Here is a 17,368-nt window from a genome sequence, read left to right as displayed (position 1 = left end):
TTTTGCTGGATACAAAATTCTTAGCTGATAATTGTTTTGTTTGAAGAGGCTGGAGATAGGGCCCCAATCTCTTCTAGCTTATAGGGTTTCTGCTGAGAAATCTGCTGTTAATCTCATAGGTTTTCCTTTATAGGCTACCTGGTGCTTCTGTTTCACAGCTCTTAAAATTCTTTCCTTTGTCTTTTTTTTTTTTTTTTTTTTTTTGAGATGGAGTCTCACTCTGTCGCCCAGGCTGGAGTGCAGTGGCCGGATCTCAGCTCACTGCAAGCTCCGCTCCCCAGGTTTATGCCATTCTCCTGCCTCAGCCTCCCAAGTAGCTGGGACTACAGGCGCCCGCCACCTCGCCTGGCTAGTTTTTTTTTGTTTTTTTTTTTGTATTTTTTAGTAGAGACGGGGTTTCACTGTGTTAGCTAGGATGGTCTCGATCTCCTGACCTCATGATCCGCCTGTCTCGGCCTCCCAAAGTGCTGGGATTACAGGCTTCAGCCACCGTGCACAGCCTCTTTCCTTCATCTTAACTTTGGATAACCTGATGACAATGTGCCTATGTGAAGACCTTTTTGTGATGAATTTCCCAGGTGATCTTTATGCTTCTGTATTTGGATGTCCATGTCTCTAGCAAGGCCAGGGAAGTTTCCCCCAAATATGTTTTTGAAGCTTTTAGAATTCTCTTCTTCCTCAGGAACACTGATTATTCTTAGGTGTGGTCATTTAACAGAATCCCAGATTTCATGGAGGCTTTGTTCATGTTTTCTTATTCTTTTTTCTTTGTCTTTTTTGGATTGGGTTAATTCAAAGACCTTGTCTTTGAGCTCTGAATTTCTTTCTTCTACTTGTTTAGTTCTATTGCTGAGACTTTCCAGAGCATTTTGCATTTCTAAAAGTGTGTCCAAAGTTTCCTGAATTTTTTATTTTTTAATTTTTCTTTATGCTATCTATTCCCTTGAATATTTCTCCCTTCACCTCTTATAACATTTTTTGGATTTCCTTGCATTGGACTTTGCCTTTCTCTGGTCCCTCCCTGATTAGCTTAATATCTACCCCCTGAATTCTTTTTCAGGTAAATCAGGGATTTCTTCTTGGTTTGGATCTATTGCTAGTGAGCTAGAGAAATTTTTGGGGGGTGTTGAAGAGCCTTGTTTTGTCATATTACCAGGGTTGGTTTTCTGGTTCCTTCTCATTTGGGTAGCCTCTGTCAGAGGGAAGGTCTAGGGCTGAAGACTGTTGTTCAGATTCTTTTATCTCACAGGGTGTTCCCTTGATGTAGTATGCTCCTCCTTTTTCTATGGATGTGGCTTCCTTTGAGTCGAACTGCAGTGATTGTTGTCTCTCTTCTGGGTCTAGCCACCCAGCAAGTCTACCTGGCTCCAGGCTGGTATTGGGGGTTGTCCACACAGAGTCCTGTGATGTGAACCGTCTGTGGGTCTCTCAGCCATGGATACCAGGGCCTGTTCTGGTGCAGGTGGTGGAGGGTGCAATGGACTCTGTGAGGGTCCTTAGCTTTGGTGGTTTAATGCTCTATTTTTGTGCTGGTTGGCCATGGTTTAATGCTGTTTTTGTGCTGGTTGGCCTCCCGCCAGGAGGTGGCGCTTTCCAGAAAGCATCAGCTGTAGTAGTACAGAGAAAGATCTGCAGTGGGCAGGGCCCTAAAACTCCCTAGAGGGCTAGATGGGCTTGAAAACTTAGATGAGCTTGAAAACTTCCCCGAGGCTATCCGCCTCTCAGCTGGGAAAGAAAAGGGCTTTAGTTCTTCCCTCCACCTGTGAAGTCTGCTGGCTGGATTTGCACCCTCCCCAGAGTTCTGACCAGCAGGCTTCTCACCCAGTTCAAATTGTTATAAAGTTAGGCTAGAGAATTCTTCTCCCTGTGGAGTTTTACCCCCTGCTCCTCTGGCCACCCTCCCAATGGATCCTTGTGCCAGGCAGGAATGGGCTGCTTAGGGACCCAAGGAGCTCCTAGGGCCTTTCTGCTGCATTCTCTACCCCTGTATTTCACTCAGCTTGGCTCTCTAACTTGACTCAGCTCCAGGTGAGGTCAGAAACTTCTCCAGCAAACAGACCTTCAGCTTCTCCAGTGGGGGTGTGTGTTCGGGAGAGGAGGGTCTCCCTTTCCCACTTGCGCAGTTGGGGCACTCACAGTATTTGGGGGTTTCCCAGGGCCTGCAGGAGCAATCTGCTTCCTTCAGAGGGTCTGTGGGTCCTCTCGGGATTGCTGGTTGGGTCTTGCAGGCGATCTGGAGCTAAAATTCACAATGCGAGCCCCCGCATGCTGCTCTGTCCAGAGCTGCAGTCTAGTCCTGCCTCCCATCCGCCATTATCCCAGGAGCTCCTCTCTTTAGTTAGGAATCATTCTGATGGTTGTTGCTTAGCACATCTAGTATTTTAAAAAGTTACACAGTAAAGCTTAGATTAACAGATATTTTCTTGCTTAAATATTGTACAGTTCAACTGATATGCTTCAACTGGCTTATTCTTTAAAGAGAATTATAATAATCTGAACAAATGCAGTTTCCCTGCCCGCTTTGGTCCCCTTCCGCCCACGAGTGTCCTGCATTTCAGACGTATAGTTCTGTGTTGTAGTTTAAAAAGTTTGTAGAGAGAGGTTTAAAAATCTTGTTTCCAGGTGTATGTATTACAATCCAGTGGACTTGAGTAAAGGCTCTGGGTACCATTTAGAGGTAGTATTTAGTGTTAGGGAAACACCTTTGCCTGTTGTCTAATTTCTAATTGACCTGACAGAAGAAGAAAGGCTATGTATATTCTAAACTTGCTTATTTCAGTTCTAGTTAATTAGCTCCAAAAACATATGTAACTCCGAGACAACTGGGATGGGGGAGTCCAGTGACTAATCATTTCTCTGACCGTGGACCTGTAGGCCTCAGTTTTTGTCAACTGTAGAATGTGGGGTTAGAGAATATGATACCTAAAATTTCTGACATGACAACATATGATTCTAAGTTATTCATGTTTATTCCTTTATTCATGTCATTTATGAAATGGCATAAATGGTGTTTTCCTTTTTCTCCTAATGCGTTGTAAAGACTGTATGAGATCTTTGAGAAAGTTGCTAATCAATCTGTCATCAATTTATATTAAACTCTGGAGAGATGGGATTTAGAATAGTTAAATCCATATAAACTAACCTTTTATTTTCAAGAAGGCTGCTTCAAATCATGGCAGATTTTGATTTAACAGAATTTGTTGGGCATTTATTATTCTGTACATTATTTTGCCTAATTCTTACCATAACTGATTTATCGCAGTCTCCTCTTTGGCACATAACATTTTTGAAAAAAAGTCTTTCCAATGGCAATTTCTCTAATGCTGTTGAATTAAGAAAATTAGGCAAGCACATAGTGTTATTTTAAAAGGGAATTTTCCAGGATTTTTGGCATTTGGTGGAAGACTAACAATCAAGTCTTTTGGGTGTTACTGTTTGATGAGGAAAAAGTATGCTTTCTAATCAAGCTGTAAGAATAAATATCATTATTATAACCTTTTTTGCTGTTTTTTCCTTTTACTACTACTTCTTTTTTTTGCTTGTGGAAGCCGCAAGACAGGGAAAAAGCAGAAAATACAGGGAGTCCCTATTTTTTTTTTTTCAGTGCTTCCTTGGAAACCGCGTGATGAAGCAGAACATCATTTTCCTTACACTCATCTGAGGAAAGCTTGCAGTGATCTTTTTCTTCCTTCAGATGGCACTGTCTGTCATAAGGTGTGCAGCTAGTACTGAGCATTTACATAGAGCTGTAAAATTTGTCAACAATGTTTACTGAGGTTATGTAATTTCTTGGGCTCCCACATAGCAACTCTGTGGGGTAGTTTATGGAAGAAGAAGCCAAACTTCACACAGCTCTGTGTGACTAGCTAGATATTGCTAGATTCCTGATCTGCTGCTTCTGGGTCCTATTTCACTACTGTTATGATGCCTACTGTATGTATATCCCACTATTCAGAACAGATTCATAAATAGTGAAAATAAAATGAGCTGGAGCATATTAATAAATATTAAAATATTTAAGAAATAAATATTGGAATTAATGAATTTGTGAAAAAGGGAACTGTAGCACAATGGACCTCTTTCCCTTATCACTGTGGCCACTGGCTATTTGATATTTATTGAAAAGGAAACTCAGCCACCTAGGGACCATTTCTTGCCCTGTTGTTGAGCTTGAGATTGTATTTTCAGTGGTACATGTAATGTCCTTGGTAGCACTGCCTAGAACACAGACATGACAAGGCATCTAAAAACGCCATTATATGAGGAGCAGCCCTAAAAGTGAAGAATATATGTGATCATGGCTTGATGTGAGGGGCGGGTGTAGTAGTTCTCTATCAAGAAGATAAATGTGTGAAAATCCACAAGACTGAGGGTGATAGCTTAATTCTGTAATCTTTTATGTGGATAATAAGTTGTGGAAATTAATCACAGAACCAGAACAGAGCTAAGATATCAAAGTTAACTATTCAAATGTCTGCAGGAAGTCTTACTCAATGAAAGCAGAGCCACTGTTGACTTACTTTAGTGACCATTTCATTTCCAGAAGGTAAAGGAAATGATCCAGGGAGCCAGTACTCTGAGTCTATCTTTGGCCTAATTTGACTACGAGGGGCTTAATTAGACAAGTTAACCTAATGAAAATCCTGAGAGAAAGGCCATGCCATTCATTCAACAAATGAGTAGCATTGAATACCTTCTATTAGCTGTGTTCTGTTCTAGATGCTAGAGATTTAGCAGTGAATACAACAGACAAAATCTCTGTCATTATAGAGCTTTCATTTTAAAAACTTACAATGATCTGTTGTCCAAAAATACTAGCTTCATGGTTACTTAATTGCAGGGACCTTAACTTTCACTTCACTTTAGACATCTGCTTGCAGGGCCACACTCTGGATGTTGTTGTCATCTGGGACTGCTTGTTTCAGAAATCTAAAAATTCTAACATCTTAATTCCCACATTGTGTACTCTTCAGTCTTGTAGAGATCCACACTTCTTTGGTTGCCTGGATTTTCTCCTTGTCTATCAACACTTATTTTCCTGGCCTCTTTCTTTTTCTTACACAGTCTGTGTCTCGTTTTTGGCCATAAGGACTGTTCTTCCACCCATGCCCTTGGGTCCCTTTCACTTATGCTTCTGCTGCCTCCACCCACCAAAACTCCCATTTCCAGATCAGTGATAACAGTCTGCATTGTCTACTATTAGACCCAAGCAGCTGAATCCTGCTGGTGCATCTGAAATATCTGAAAAAATCCGTACCACCAGAAATTCGTGGTTTTCCATCTCTGCTAAGCTAGTAGCCAACCAGTAAATCCTTTTGTCTGTCATCACTACTTTCCCCCATTTGACTATTCTTCCAATAATTATTCTAAATTACTTAGCCTTTAGCCGCCAATCTCTAGACCCCCCCCCCCCTTTTTTCCTTTCTTTCTTTTTTTTTTTTTTTTTTTGAGACAGCGTCTCCCTCTGTCGTCCAGGCTGGAGTGCAGTGGCCCGATCTAGGCTTACTGCAAGCTCCGCCTCCCGGGTTCACACCATTCTCCTGCCCCAGCTTCCCAAGTAGCTGGGACTACAGGCACCCACCACCACACCCGGCTAATTTTTTGTGTCTTTTTTTTTTAGTAGAGACAGAGTTTCACCGTGTTAGCCAGGATGGTCTAGGCCCCCTTCTTTAAGCAGACGACTTTGCCTATTACTTGAATGAAAAAAATTGAGGCTGTCATTCTTGAGCTCCCTCAGTTTCTGGTCTTCCACCTGTTTTCTATATCTGCAACTCTTCCTACCTCCTTTCCCTCAGCCTCAGAGAATGATGTGTCCCCTCCTGCTTCTCCCACCCCAGCCTAACCTCTTCACCTATGCCCTTGATCCAATCCACACTTATTTTCTCTATGAATTTTGTCCTTCATTCATTCATTCTCTTGCCCCTGTCTTCAGTAACTTCCCTTGTGTCATTCATTCATTCTCTTGCCCCTGTCTTCAGTAACTTCCCTTGTGCTGGCTGCAGTGGTATGCTAGTAAATTGGCTCTCCTGGAGAAAGAAACACAAAAGACCCTAATATGTAGCGTTTGCCCATTTCCGTGGTGTAAATACTCGCACCATGGTGATTTTAAGTTACCAACATGGTGCCAGTGATGCTGGGAAGAAGTACACACAATCAGAGCTGATAAGGGATGGCTGCCAATGCCACACCACCTCTTATTTCTTATAGCCTAAAAATACGGTTCTTCCAATTCCTTAAAAAAAAAAAAAATCAAAAACAAATACTTAAAAAAAAAAAACCTTCCTTGACCTATACCTCTTTCTCCAGCTCCTCTCTCTTTTCTGTTTTTCTTTTCTAATCCTGCCTTCTCAGAAGAGTCTATACTTGCCTATTTCCTTATTCGGTCTGGCATTGGAAACTGTGAGATGGAGTTAAGGATGGTTGTTGAGAAGGTATATGTTTTGAGCATTGCTGAAATTGGAATGAAAGGCATGCTGGATTTAGTCTTAGTAGTCACTGTAAAGAAGTTGGTCACTGGCCTAACATACCGAGGACTCAGCTCACCTGGTGTGGAGTGGTTTTGTCCTGACAGCAGACTCTGCACACATTCCTTAGTTCTTCTTATGTGTGCTTCGCAGGTGGCAGTACCATTTAGCCAGTTAACCAAGCTAGTATTCAGAGAGTTGTCGTGATCCCTCCCTTACCACTCACTTCTCCATCCAATTAATCACCAAAATTGTGCTCATTTTGACTCTTGGATATTTATCAAAATTATATTCCTCTACTGTTGCTTTAGAAAAAGATCTCCTTACCATTTTCTTGGAGTATTACACCAGTCTCCAAATTGGTTTTCATGCAGCTGGAGTCTTCTCCATAAAATGTGTCTTCCACATTGCCACTAGAATGACCTATGTGTTCAAGATTGACCATGTCACTCACATGTTCAAAATAATTCATGGGCTTCCTGTCACCTGTAGCAGTGGGTCTCAGCCCTGACTGTTCATTAGAATCACCTATGAAGCTTGTTAAAAATACCAATGTTTAGGTCTTGCTGTGGGTTTAGCGGATTAGGGTCTCTGATGATGGGGCCTAGACAAATTCTATAGGTGATTCTGGTAAGACTTACTAGCCAATAGATTAAAGCCCAAGGTTCTTAGCATAGTGTACAAAGCCTTTCACCATCTGGTCTTTGCCAGCCACTCCCTCCATCTTCACTTTTCCTGTTTCTCATTTTGTAGTTGTGATACCAAACTTACTGTAATTTCCTCAGTGACTTAACTTGAGCTGCTCCTTCCATCTGTAATGCTTTTCTTCCCTTCTTTTCTCCCTTTACCTGTACAACTTCAGTTTACTCTTCATGAAGCTTCCCTGGCCACTCAAATTGGGTTAAGTGTCCCTTAGCAGTACCTAGTACCCTATATATTGATTTGCCTTTGCCACCATAATGTAATCTTCTTGAGGGCAGAGACTGGAATTACTTTATGTTCTTAGTGTTTGATTCAAAGTGGTTGTTTTGTAAATGATAACTGGCAGACTAATAAACAGGAAGAGGAATATGGAACAAAGCCGGAATATAGAGAATTGGAATACAGAGTTCCTAAAATTCAAAGAAAAGGTACGTAAGATGCCAGAGATAGTCTCTTAAAGGGAAAGTGGTTGTAAGGTGATCATAGGCAGTATCTGTACTAAACAATTGGAAGTAATATGTGAAGGAAAGGGATAGGAAAAGTGGCCATATGAACTGATTATTTATTTATTTATTTATTTATTTTTGAGACAGAGTCTCGCTCTGTCGCCTAGGCTGGAGTGCAGTGGTGCGATCTCAGCTCACTGCAACCTCCTCTCCCAGGTTCAAGCAATTCTTCTGCCTCAGCCTTCTGAGTTGCTGAGACTATAGGCATGTGCCACCGCACATGGCTAATTTTTGTATTTTTAGTAGAGACGGGGGTTCTCTGTGTTGGCCAGGCTGGTCTCGAACTCCTGACCTTAGGTAATCCACCCACCTCGGCCTCCCAAAGTGCTGAGATTACATGCATGAGCCACTGTGCCAGGCATGAACTGATTTTTAAATAATATGCACAAGAAAGAAAGAAGGATACGAAACCAAATGGCTGGGTGCAGTGGATCACGCCTGTAATCCCAGCACTTTGGGAGGGTGGAAGTGGGCGGATCACCTGAGCTCAGGAGTTTGAGATCAGCCTGGCCAACTTGAACCTGGGAGGTGGAGGTTGCAGTGAGCCAAGATCATGCCACTGCACTCCAGCCTGGGCAACAGAGCGAGATTCTGTCTCAAAAAAAAAAAAAAAAAGTAAAAAATATATATATATATATATATATATATATATATATATATATATTCATTCCACCAGGAACACAATCCTGGTGGAATAATGAGCTAAAATTTTGAAAAAGGTTGGGCTGACCTTTTACATTTTATATGTAGAAAACGAAAATGAGGCCAGGTGCAGTGGCTCATGCCTATAATCCCAACACTTTGGGAAGCCAAGGCGGGAGGTTCACTTGAGCCCAGGAGTTTGAGACCAGCCTGGACAACATGGTGAGACCCTGTCTCTACAAAAAGAAAGACAGAAAGGGTGTGGGGGTGGGGTGTGGGGCAGCAGGGGGAGAGAGAGAGAATGAATATGTCAAATAAATAATAGATTCTTACCAACAAATGGACCCAATAATCAGATACAGAGAACAAATGAAACTTCTTAGCTTTCTTGTCTTCTCTGACATGGAGAATGAGCTATACACAGACTAATAAGGGTAGAAGTGAGAAAAATAAGAGGAGAAAATTGAAGCCCAAGATTGGGGAGGAGATTGTATCAGAACTCTGGATGCTCTAAAATGAATTCACATCTCAGGGTTAGATTCTGAGAACAGTTGTTAATGTCATTGCTGAACTAATAATCTTTGAGTAATTATGCTGAAATGTGAAAATGTGTAGAAGCCTGTGGAGGAATAATGTTCTAAAATAATAATGTAGATTCCATAGATTTTTGTAAACTTGATGTTACTTCCACAAAAGACTCTAGAGATCATTTTTAAAGATTTTCAAATATTATACTTGAAAGATAAGCAATAAAAGTTATGTGGGCTCTCTGAGAATTCATTCCAGATTACCCAGTTTCTACCCATAGATTCTACATTTACAGTTTAGGAGGATGCTGCAGCTGTAGTATGTCTGGATTCCCATCGGGTATTTGACAGTCTACCATTCTATACTTGGGAACATGAAGGAGAATTGGAGTATAGTATGGGTATAGTTATTGAACAGTGGAACTTGATCTTAATTTAGTTACTCATTGGCAGCCTGGCAGGAAGTCTCTTATGGGCTGCTGTTTTTTGACCCTGTTACACTCATCGGTTTAACACCTCCTCCCCGCTTCTCACTCTCAGCTGGCAATCTTGCTGTTTATTGCACCAAGGAAATAGAAGCACCTGAAAAAAACTTCTTGGTCCTCCTATTGCCAAATATACTAATCTTCCTACGTCTATACTCATATTCTCTGACATGCTTCTAATTCAATTGGATGAACTGCCACTGTTCCTTCCACTTGTACATTGGTCCTCTTCATTTTGCCTACTCATTGTTCCTAGAATTTTCTCTTCTCATTCTAGTTTTTCATCTATTTTCTTTTCTCTGTTAGAGAAACATGCTATATTTCAGCTTAGAAACAAGCTATAATATTAATCAGGTGTGTTTTTTTTTAACCTCACTTATCTCATGTACCCCTCAAGCCACCTCCCATTCCCTTGCATGCTTTGTGGCAGAACTTCTCAAAAGAGCTGTCTAAATTGCTTGCCTTCATTTCCTCACCATTCTTTCCCACTCCGTAAAGACCGTTCTTTGAAAAGGTTGTCAGTAACTTCCATGTTGCTAAATCCATCGGTCAATTCCCAGTCTTCATCTTACTTAACTTCTCAGAATTCTCTTTTTTTTTTTTTTGAAACAGGATCTCACTCTCATCCAGGCTGGTGTGCAGTGGTGCAATCTCAGTTCACTGCAACCTCTGCCTTTCAGGTTCAAGCAATTCTCATACTTCATCCTCCCAAGTAGCTAGGATTACAGATGCACAGCACCATGCCTGGCTAATTTTTGTATTTTTAGTAGAGATGGAATTTCGCCATGTTGCCCAGGCTGTTCTTGAACTCCTGGCCTCAAGTGATTAGCCTACCTCAGCCTCCCAAAGTGCTCAGATTACAGGCTTGAGCCACTGCACCCGCCAGCTTTCTCTCAGAATTTTGATACCATTGATTACCCTTTTCTGTTTCAAGCTTTCTTCACCTGGTTTCTGGGAGATACCACTCACCTGATTTTTCTCCCGCCTCACTTGCTGTTACTTCTCAGTCTCCTGTGTTGGATGTTTACCCTCTCCCTTGACTCAGCCATGCTAAGCCCAGGGCTCAGTCGTAACACTTCTTCTCTGCTCCCTTACAGTCATTCTCCAGGTCCCCATTGTTCATTATAGTAGCCCCTAGCCACATGTGGCTTTTGTCCACTATATTGTGTGGCTGAAATTATAGAACAGGCTCATCTCAGAAAGCTCTGGTGAGCAGCACTGCTCTGGGTTATTTCATCTGTCTAGTCCCATGGCTTGAAAAATTTATCGATGACATGCTGATGATTCCCAGATTGATTCACTAGTTCCAGCTTCCCTGCCTGTTTCGATCTTTAGCTGCCTGCTTGATTACTTAATTTCTAAGAAAGCTGTCACACCTTACATAGCTACAACTGAACATTGTTTTCCTTCCCAACTGCTCTTATGTCAGTCTTACCTATCAGTAAACAGTACTATTCTTCACACAGGCTAAAACACCTTATAGTCTTTTGTGGGTGGACATGGGGAGGGACTTCCATTCTTGGGGAGAAATGGTTTCAGGGGAACACTTCTATTTCTTCTTTTCATGCCTTACTTTAGTTCCTGAGAAGCGAGAATGGATTGACTTTTCTCTTTTTCCTTTGCAATTATTTTTTACCTCTTTTCCTCTTGCACTCAATATCCAGTGCATCCAGCATGCATTTATCTCAGTGACTTGGAACATACATTTACCAGATACCCACATAGTCCATTTACTTATTCCATTCAAGTTTTTGCTCAAATATTACTGTTTCAGACCTTCTTTGTCCATTCTATCTGAAGCAGCATTCCTATCACTCTGTACCCTTACTTTGTTTTACTTTTTCATCGAATTAACATGATCTGACATAGTGTATGTTTGCTCTTCATCTGTCTCTACCCCACTATAATACATGATGGTAAGGATTTTGATTCTGCTCTAAACTCAGTACATAAATTAGTAGCTCACATATAGTAAATGTTCAATGACATTTGTTGAATTAAATGACATATTGATGAAATTTCTGATGACATAAAATGAGGCAATGTAGCTAATACATTAAATTAGCATTTGTTTATGTATCTTTTGTTTTTGCTTGTTCATATTTTACATTTTACCAGTTGCTATATGAGAAAAAGTGAAACATTATTTTACTGAGAAGGTCATTTATATGATTATAGGCATTTGTTACTATGTCTTTCATTTATGATAAATGTTAAGGATATACAAATTCTAGGAATATTGTTGGGGCAAGCTTTATTATGACATAACAATTGTATTAGAAATTGAAATTATACTAATAAAGTTAGATTTAAAATTGGGCATTATAGCTATAAAAGGTAAAAAGTAATAAGACAGGGTCCCTGGCCTTAAGTAACTTGTGACCTAGAGGGTAAAACAGTTATAGATAAGTAACTACAGGATGTGTCTATGTATTTTGGAAGCAGAGGCAAATATATAATGGCCTAAGGGCATCGTTATTAAAAATGTATCTACTTCCAGAGGTTCTGGACACCTAGAATGATACAGGATGATAAAAATTAGAATACAGGTGTGTGTAAACAGCGCTGGCAGGCTCAAGGAGGACACATGTGACTGTGCTGGTGGTTAGAATTAGGATCTTGGATAAAATGAAACTGCATAGATATCCAAGTGAGGCTTTGTAAAATACGGAGATAAAGAAGCCATGCCAGTTTAAGAGCATTAGATAAATCCCTCAGCTTGGCCTAGAAAATGTCCCTCAATAAGAGAAACAGACAGATCTAGCTGACCAGCTGCCAGCTTTCACTTCTTACCGCCATGCTGAGTTAGCTGGAATCATTTTAGCATCGCAAGATGGATGGCTCTACCTTGTGGTAGTCCAAGCTGGAGGGTGGTAGTAGTCAGAGCAACTAATGTAATACCATCTTTAGGCTCACAATTTGACCCATAATTTCCCTCCCATAATTTTATTTTATTTTTTCCCCTTCCATAATTTTAAAGTTAAAAATATCTGCATGGGCTGGGCCCAGTGGCTCACATCTGTAATCCTAGCACTTTGGGAGGCCGAGGTGGATGGATCACCTGAGGTCAGGAGTTTGAGACCAGCCTGGCCAACATGGCGAAACCCCCTCTCTATTAAAAATACAAAAATTAGCCGTGCATGATGGTGGGTGCTTGTAATCCCAGCTACTCGGGAGTTTGAGGCAAGAGAATCGCTTGAACCCAGGTGGCGGAGGTTGCAGTGAGGCCCAAAATCGTGCCACTGCACTCAAGCCTGGGTGAAAGAGTGAAACTCCTTCTCAAAAAAAAAAAAAAAAAAAAAAAAAAATTGCATGATATTGATTAGCTCAGGAGGCAGCAGGAACAGGTATGGAAGGTGTGTTAGGACTCTATTCCAGGGCGATTCCACTTGGTTGAGCAGTTGATATACTGCTTTCTGGTGCTCTGCCAGAGGAGTGAGGGGGTGAGACTGAAATATACCCTGTGCTTTGACAGCTGTGTGCCCTACTGTGAAGCTGCTCCCATCAGGAAGGGATGTTTTTTCCTAATTCACAGAAAGCCCTGCGTAGTCTAACACAGCTGTTTTCTGCCTGGTTTATCTTCGAGTGCCTAGAATAATGTGTGGTACAAGAACTGTTTGGCAAGCTGAAAGAAACTCAAGACAGTTTTCCAGATTTGAGCATTTCGAAGTAATTAAAGATCACTCTGGGCCAGGTACAGTGGCTCCCGCCTTTAATCCCAGTACTTTGGGAGGCTGAGGCGGGCAGATCACTTGAGCTCAGGAGTTCAAGACTAGCCTGGGCAACACAGTGAGACCCTGTCTCCTTTTTTTTTTTTTTTTTTTTAAATAAAAATAACTTTTAAAAAGTCTGATTTAAAAACTTGTAATTCAAAATATCTTCCTGTTTGCTGCATAACTGTAAGGAAACATTTTTCATGCTTCTTCCTGGTAAGAACTATAGAGAAGAGGAGAACAGGTAACTAAAGAGAAATATCCTGTTGCTATCCCAGAAATAGAAATTTATCCTTTAGTCTTCTAGAAATAACCTTCATTATATTGTATACAAAAGATTAATTCATTTAAAAACTTCAATAAAGATATGAAATTTGATGATGATTAATAAATTGATGTTTGGTTTTAGTATTGTCTAAGTTCTTATGTATCCTCAAATACCTTTCATCCTAACAGGAAAGTAATGGCTGTACCCAGGAACTTTGAAGACCTTTTTTTCTCGATAGTATTTAGATATTCCACTGCCTCCTAGATTCTAGTGTTAAGAAGACTGGTCTGATTCTCCTTTGCATTTAACTTGTGATTTACCTGGAGGTTTTAAGTTAAGAACTGGAAGAGGAAAAGTAGAGAGCTATTATTGAGTTGCTTTTTCAGACCACTGTGTTCCAAGATTCCCTCTCAAGAGGAATTCTTGAAGTAGGCATTTTTTTAGTGTGCTCCTAAGATTTAAAAATTTCATTGGTTGTTTCATACATCGTGTATGAAGAATGGCCACTGATTACGTCACAACTTTATTTGTTAAAATTATTTGTGGTTTACTATTGTCATTAATATGTTTGTCTTTTTTTTTTTTGTAGGTGAAGCTTTGTTCTAAGAATATTTGTTTCATCTAGTTTATGAGCCCAAATGATATAGACTCTAAATGTTATAGCAGTGGTGAAAGACTGGTAAGTATATAATGTAATAAATATTAACCATCAACATACTTGTTTTTGAAGGCTTGAAACTACATAATTATGTGACATTCGTTAAACCCCAAAGTTAAAACAGCTAAACTTTTCTTGGTAGAGATGGATGTATAGTTTGTGGTTTATCCATACAATGGTATATTGCATGATGGTTTAATGGAATGAACATAACATTAAGAGGAGAAAGCAAAGTTACCAAAGAATATATACAGTGTACTATTTATATCTGGTTGTTGGCTATAACCTCATGTTATATATTCTTTGTTTCTGGTTACTTTAAATATTAGAAAAAAATTTAAAGAAAATACCGTGCAATCATCTTTTCAGTTGACATTCAAAATCTCTAAAAGTCATTCAATTAAATTCAATATTTCTGTTAGGAAGAGGTGAATGCTTCCTAATGTACAAAGCAAAAGTGTCACCATCACCACAACTGATGTTGTTCTGTTAATGCAAACTAATACAATTAGATAGAATAATGGAAATTATATGAATATTGGATAAGATAATTCAGAATTTTTGTTTTTTGTAGATTATAGAGTATTAAATCTGGGAAATTCAAAACAAAATAATAAAAAAGCTCAGAAAGAAGTTTAGATATATGATTATTATATCAAAAGAAATCCACTTCCTATGTGCCTACTATATACCAGTTTTAAATCCTAGAATATATAATGGAAAACAAAATCCCATTCATAATAATGGCAAAAATATAAAGCACCTTGGAGTAAACCTAAGAAGAAATATGTAAAACCTACCCTATGAAATAACAGCAATTTCTACTTCAAGGAAATAATAAGACAAAGGAACAAGTAGTATAAGGGTGTTAATTGTAGCTTTGTTTATGATAATAAAAGACTAGAAACAATCTATTCAAAAATAAGAGATTGGCTGCATAGTAGACTATAATATAATGCAATATATGTAATATTTACATGTGGCAGTGTGCCATACAGCTATTAAAGAGTGACAGCTCATGTGAAATGTTTTTCAGTATATCTAAATGAAATAAAAGCAAGTAATAGATCATGTATATACACTAGCCTATTCATATAAACATGTATATATTTTATGTACATTTTTAAATCAAGAAAAAGCATACATTTCTGTTGAGATTATAATGCCTTTTACTGATATGGCATTAACTGTTATATCTAAAAATTTATATTGATTTCCATTATCTTAATTTCTAGAAGATAGACTTAATTATTCCCATAATTTTTCAGTTTTTCACATTTTTAATATTTCTAAAGTTGCAGTGTATCTTGCAATGGATGATGCCGTATAAGCACTTGTGAAGTAGTTGACGTGGTCTGCACACGAGTGCACTTGATCATAGACTTTCACATTGTCAGCACTTCAGCAGACTTCGGTGCATTGCTGGTACTGTACCTGTTGAGTTTTAAGTGTCTTCCTGGTTGTTTTCTGAAACTTTCTGCTGATACCATTTGGTAAGATCAAGAAAGCACCAGCATATAAACTTATAGAATGACATTGGTAGCTTTGAAGGAAAATCCCGGAAACAATAGTGCAGTACTCTTAAATGCTGTGTCATGAATGGTCTTGACAACCCAGAAGGTGATATTGTAGGGAAATTTTATGTGATAAGAAACATTGTGTCATAGTTTAATTCTTTTTTAGTGGTGTACTAAATAATTATGTATCCTAAAATTATTAACAGATTCAGTGAAATATATTAAAATTGGATAAATATGAACTGAATATAAATGAGGTTATTGGATTTATTGAATAATTTTACTTTCTGAAAGTATATAAAGAACCAATATTAATATATAGTAGAGGTTATTGCCGCATTTTAGAATAATGAGAGATGTACTTTATACTTTTCTGTCTTCTTTCTAATGTTCAAAAATATTAAAAATAATGATGTTTGTTATACTAAGAGTTATTGTAACACCTAGAATTCTGATGGGAATCAAAGAATTAAACTATGAGGTCCCAGAATGAACAGGAACTAAGTTAGTATTAGGAATTTCTCTGGTATTTCCCCTTCATGTTTATCTACTTCTCTTTGTATCCCATTGGTTCATTTTTACCTAGTTGGCTTCTTCTGACCCTCAGCTACCTCATAATGACTACCATAGCCCCATCTGTATGTGACCTTTCAGCACATCAACTATATCCCTTTAGTTTAAATTCCCGAGAGAGAAAGAAAACCTGATTAGTCCAGTTCCTCTTTGCAACCCACACTATACAAGTCACATCTTGTGATGAGCATGCATTGTAGCTAAATTGGGGCCCAGAGCCTGACTGTGCCTCTTGGCAAGAGGCATAATCATATGCCCACTGCCCTCTCAGCAGGGGTTGTAGGGAGGGCTTCCCCCTGAAGCGGGTGAAGGGAGGGGAAACAATACATGTCTTATTTAACTTAACATCTCTACGTTAAACGTCTTTTAAAGGTTATTAGATACCTCAAAATTACTTTTGGCCCAGAGATGAAACTATTTTGAAACTCTTTGGGGATTTTGTTGTTCATGGTTTTTCCCTTCTGAAAATTTGTACATTTTTCTCTGTATTTATGTTCCCCCATTCTGTTTGCTGTACCTTATTTCCCTTAATCTTAAAATGTCACATTACCCTTTATTTGATTTAAATGTTATAAGAAGTGAAGTGGCATAACTTTAACTGTTAGAATTATTCAATTTTTATTCGCCTGACTGGAAATCCTCTTATTGACTGAACTTTGGTGTTTGGGGAGGATGGGGCAGTGATTGTGGGCTCTATCAAGTGAAAAATGGGTTATAATTTTAAAATGCCAATTTATTATAAAATATGCAAAGCAAGAACATTTTATAAGTAATGGGTTTATTTTTATTGTATTTAAGAAAGAAAGTCTTCTCTCTTAAAAAGAGAAAAATGTCTTCCAGGTGCTGTCACTTACCCATTCTCAGCTATGCTCAGGTATTTCAAACCTGGGACTCATTTCTGCCATGGCAGGAATTACTTAAGAAGCACCCGACTAGGTTAGAACTATGCCTGAAAATATTATAGGGTTAAGTACCAATTCCCAATAATTTTAAGCCAATCTTCAGTTAGAAACAAACAACAAAAACACATAGTTTTAAAAGTAAATTTGTATTTGTTTTCCTAATCTTTTTTTTTGTAATATTTATTTTATAGCTCGGTCATGAGCACCGACAGTAACTCATTGGCACGTGAATTTCTGACTGATGTCAACCGGCTTTGCAATGCAGTGGTCCAGAGGGTGGAGGCCAGGGAGGAAGAAGAGGAGGAGACACACATGGCAACCCTCGGACAGTACCTTGTCCGTGGTCGAGGATTTCTATTACTTACCAAGCTAAATTCTATCATTGATCAGGTAACATGTTTATATCAAATA

At 39.0% G+C, this 17,368-nt stretch overlaps 1 protein-coding gene across 12 annotated transcripts in view; it reads left to right on the top strand.

Annotated features, from left to right (window-relative positions):
• LYST (lysosomal trafficking regulator) overlaps positions 1 to 17,368 on the top strand; it is a 217,585-nt gene that overhangs the window by 38,173 nt on the left and 162,044 nt on the right. For 8 of the 12 annotated variants that reach the window (XM_017953559.2, XM_017953541.2, XM_017953553.3 and 5 more), the window contains exons 2-3: positions 13,897 to 13,986; positions 17,149 to 17,347. In XM_017953559.2, the coding sequence (XP_017809048.2) occupies positions 17,156 to 17,347 (192 nt within the window). In that variant the 5' untranslated portion in view covers positions 13,897 to 13,986; positions 17,149 to 17,155. Of the gene's footprint in view, positions 1 to 1,356; positions 3,715 to 13,896; positions 13,987 to 15,260; positions 15,459 to 17,148; positions 17,348 to 17,368 lie in introns of those variants that run through there. The other 4 variants (XM_021931609.2, XM_017953547.3, XM_009197110.4 and 1 more) reach the window with 4 other exon arrangements.

The sequence above is a fragment of the Papio anubis genome, chromosome 1 (genome assembly GCF_008728515.1).
Source record: "Papio anubis isolate 15944 chromosome 1, Panubis1.0, whole genome shotgun sequence".
NCBI lineage: Eukaryota > Metazoa > Chordata > Mammalia > Primates > Cercopithecidae > Papio > Papio anubis.
This window is presented reverse-complemented; position numbering and strand designations above follow the sequence as displayed.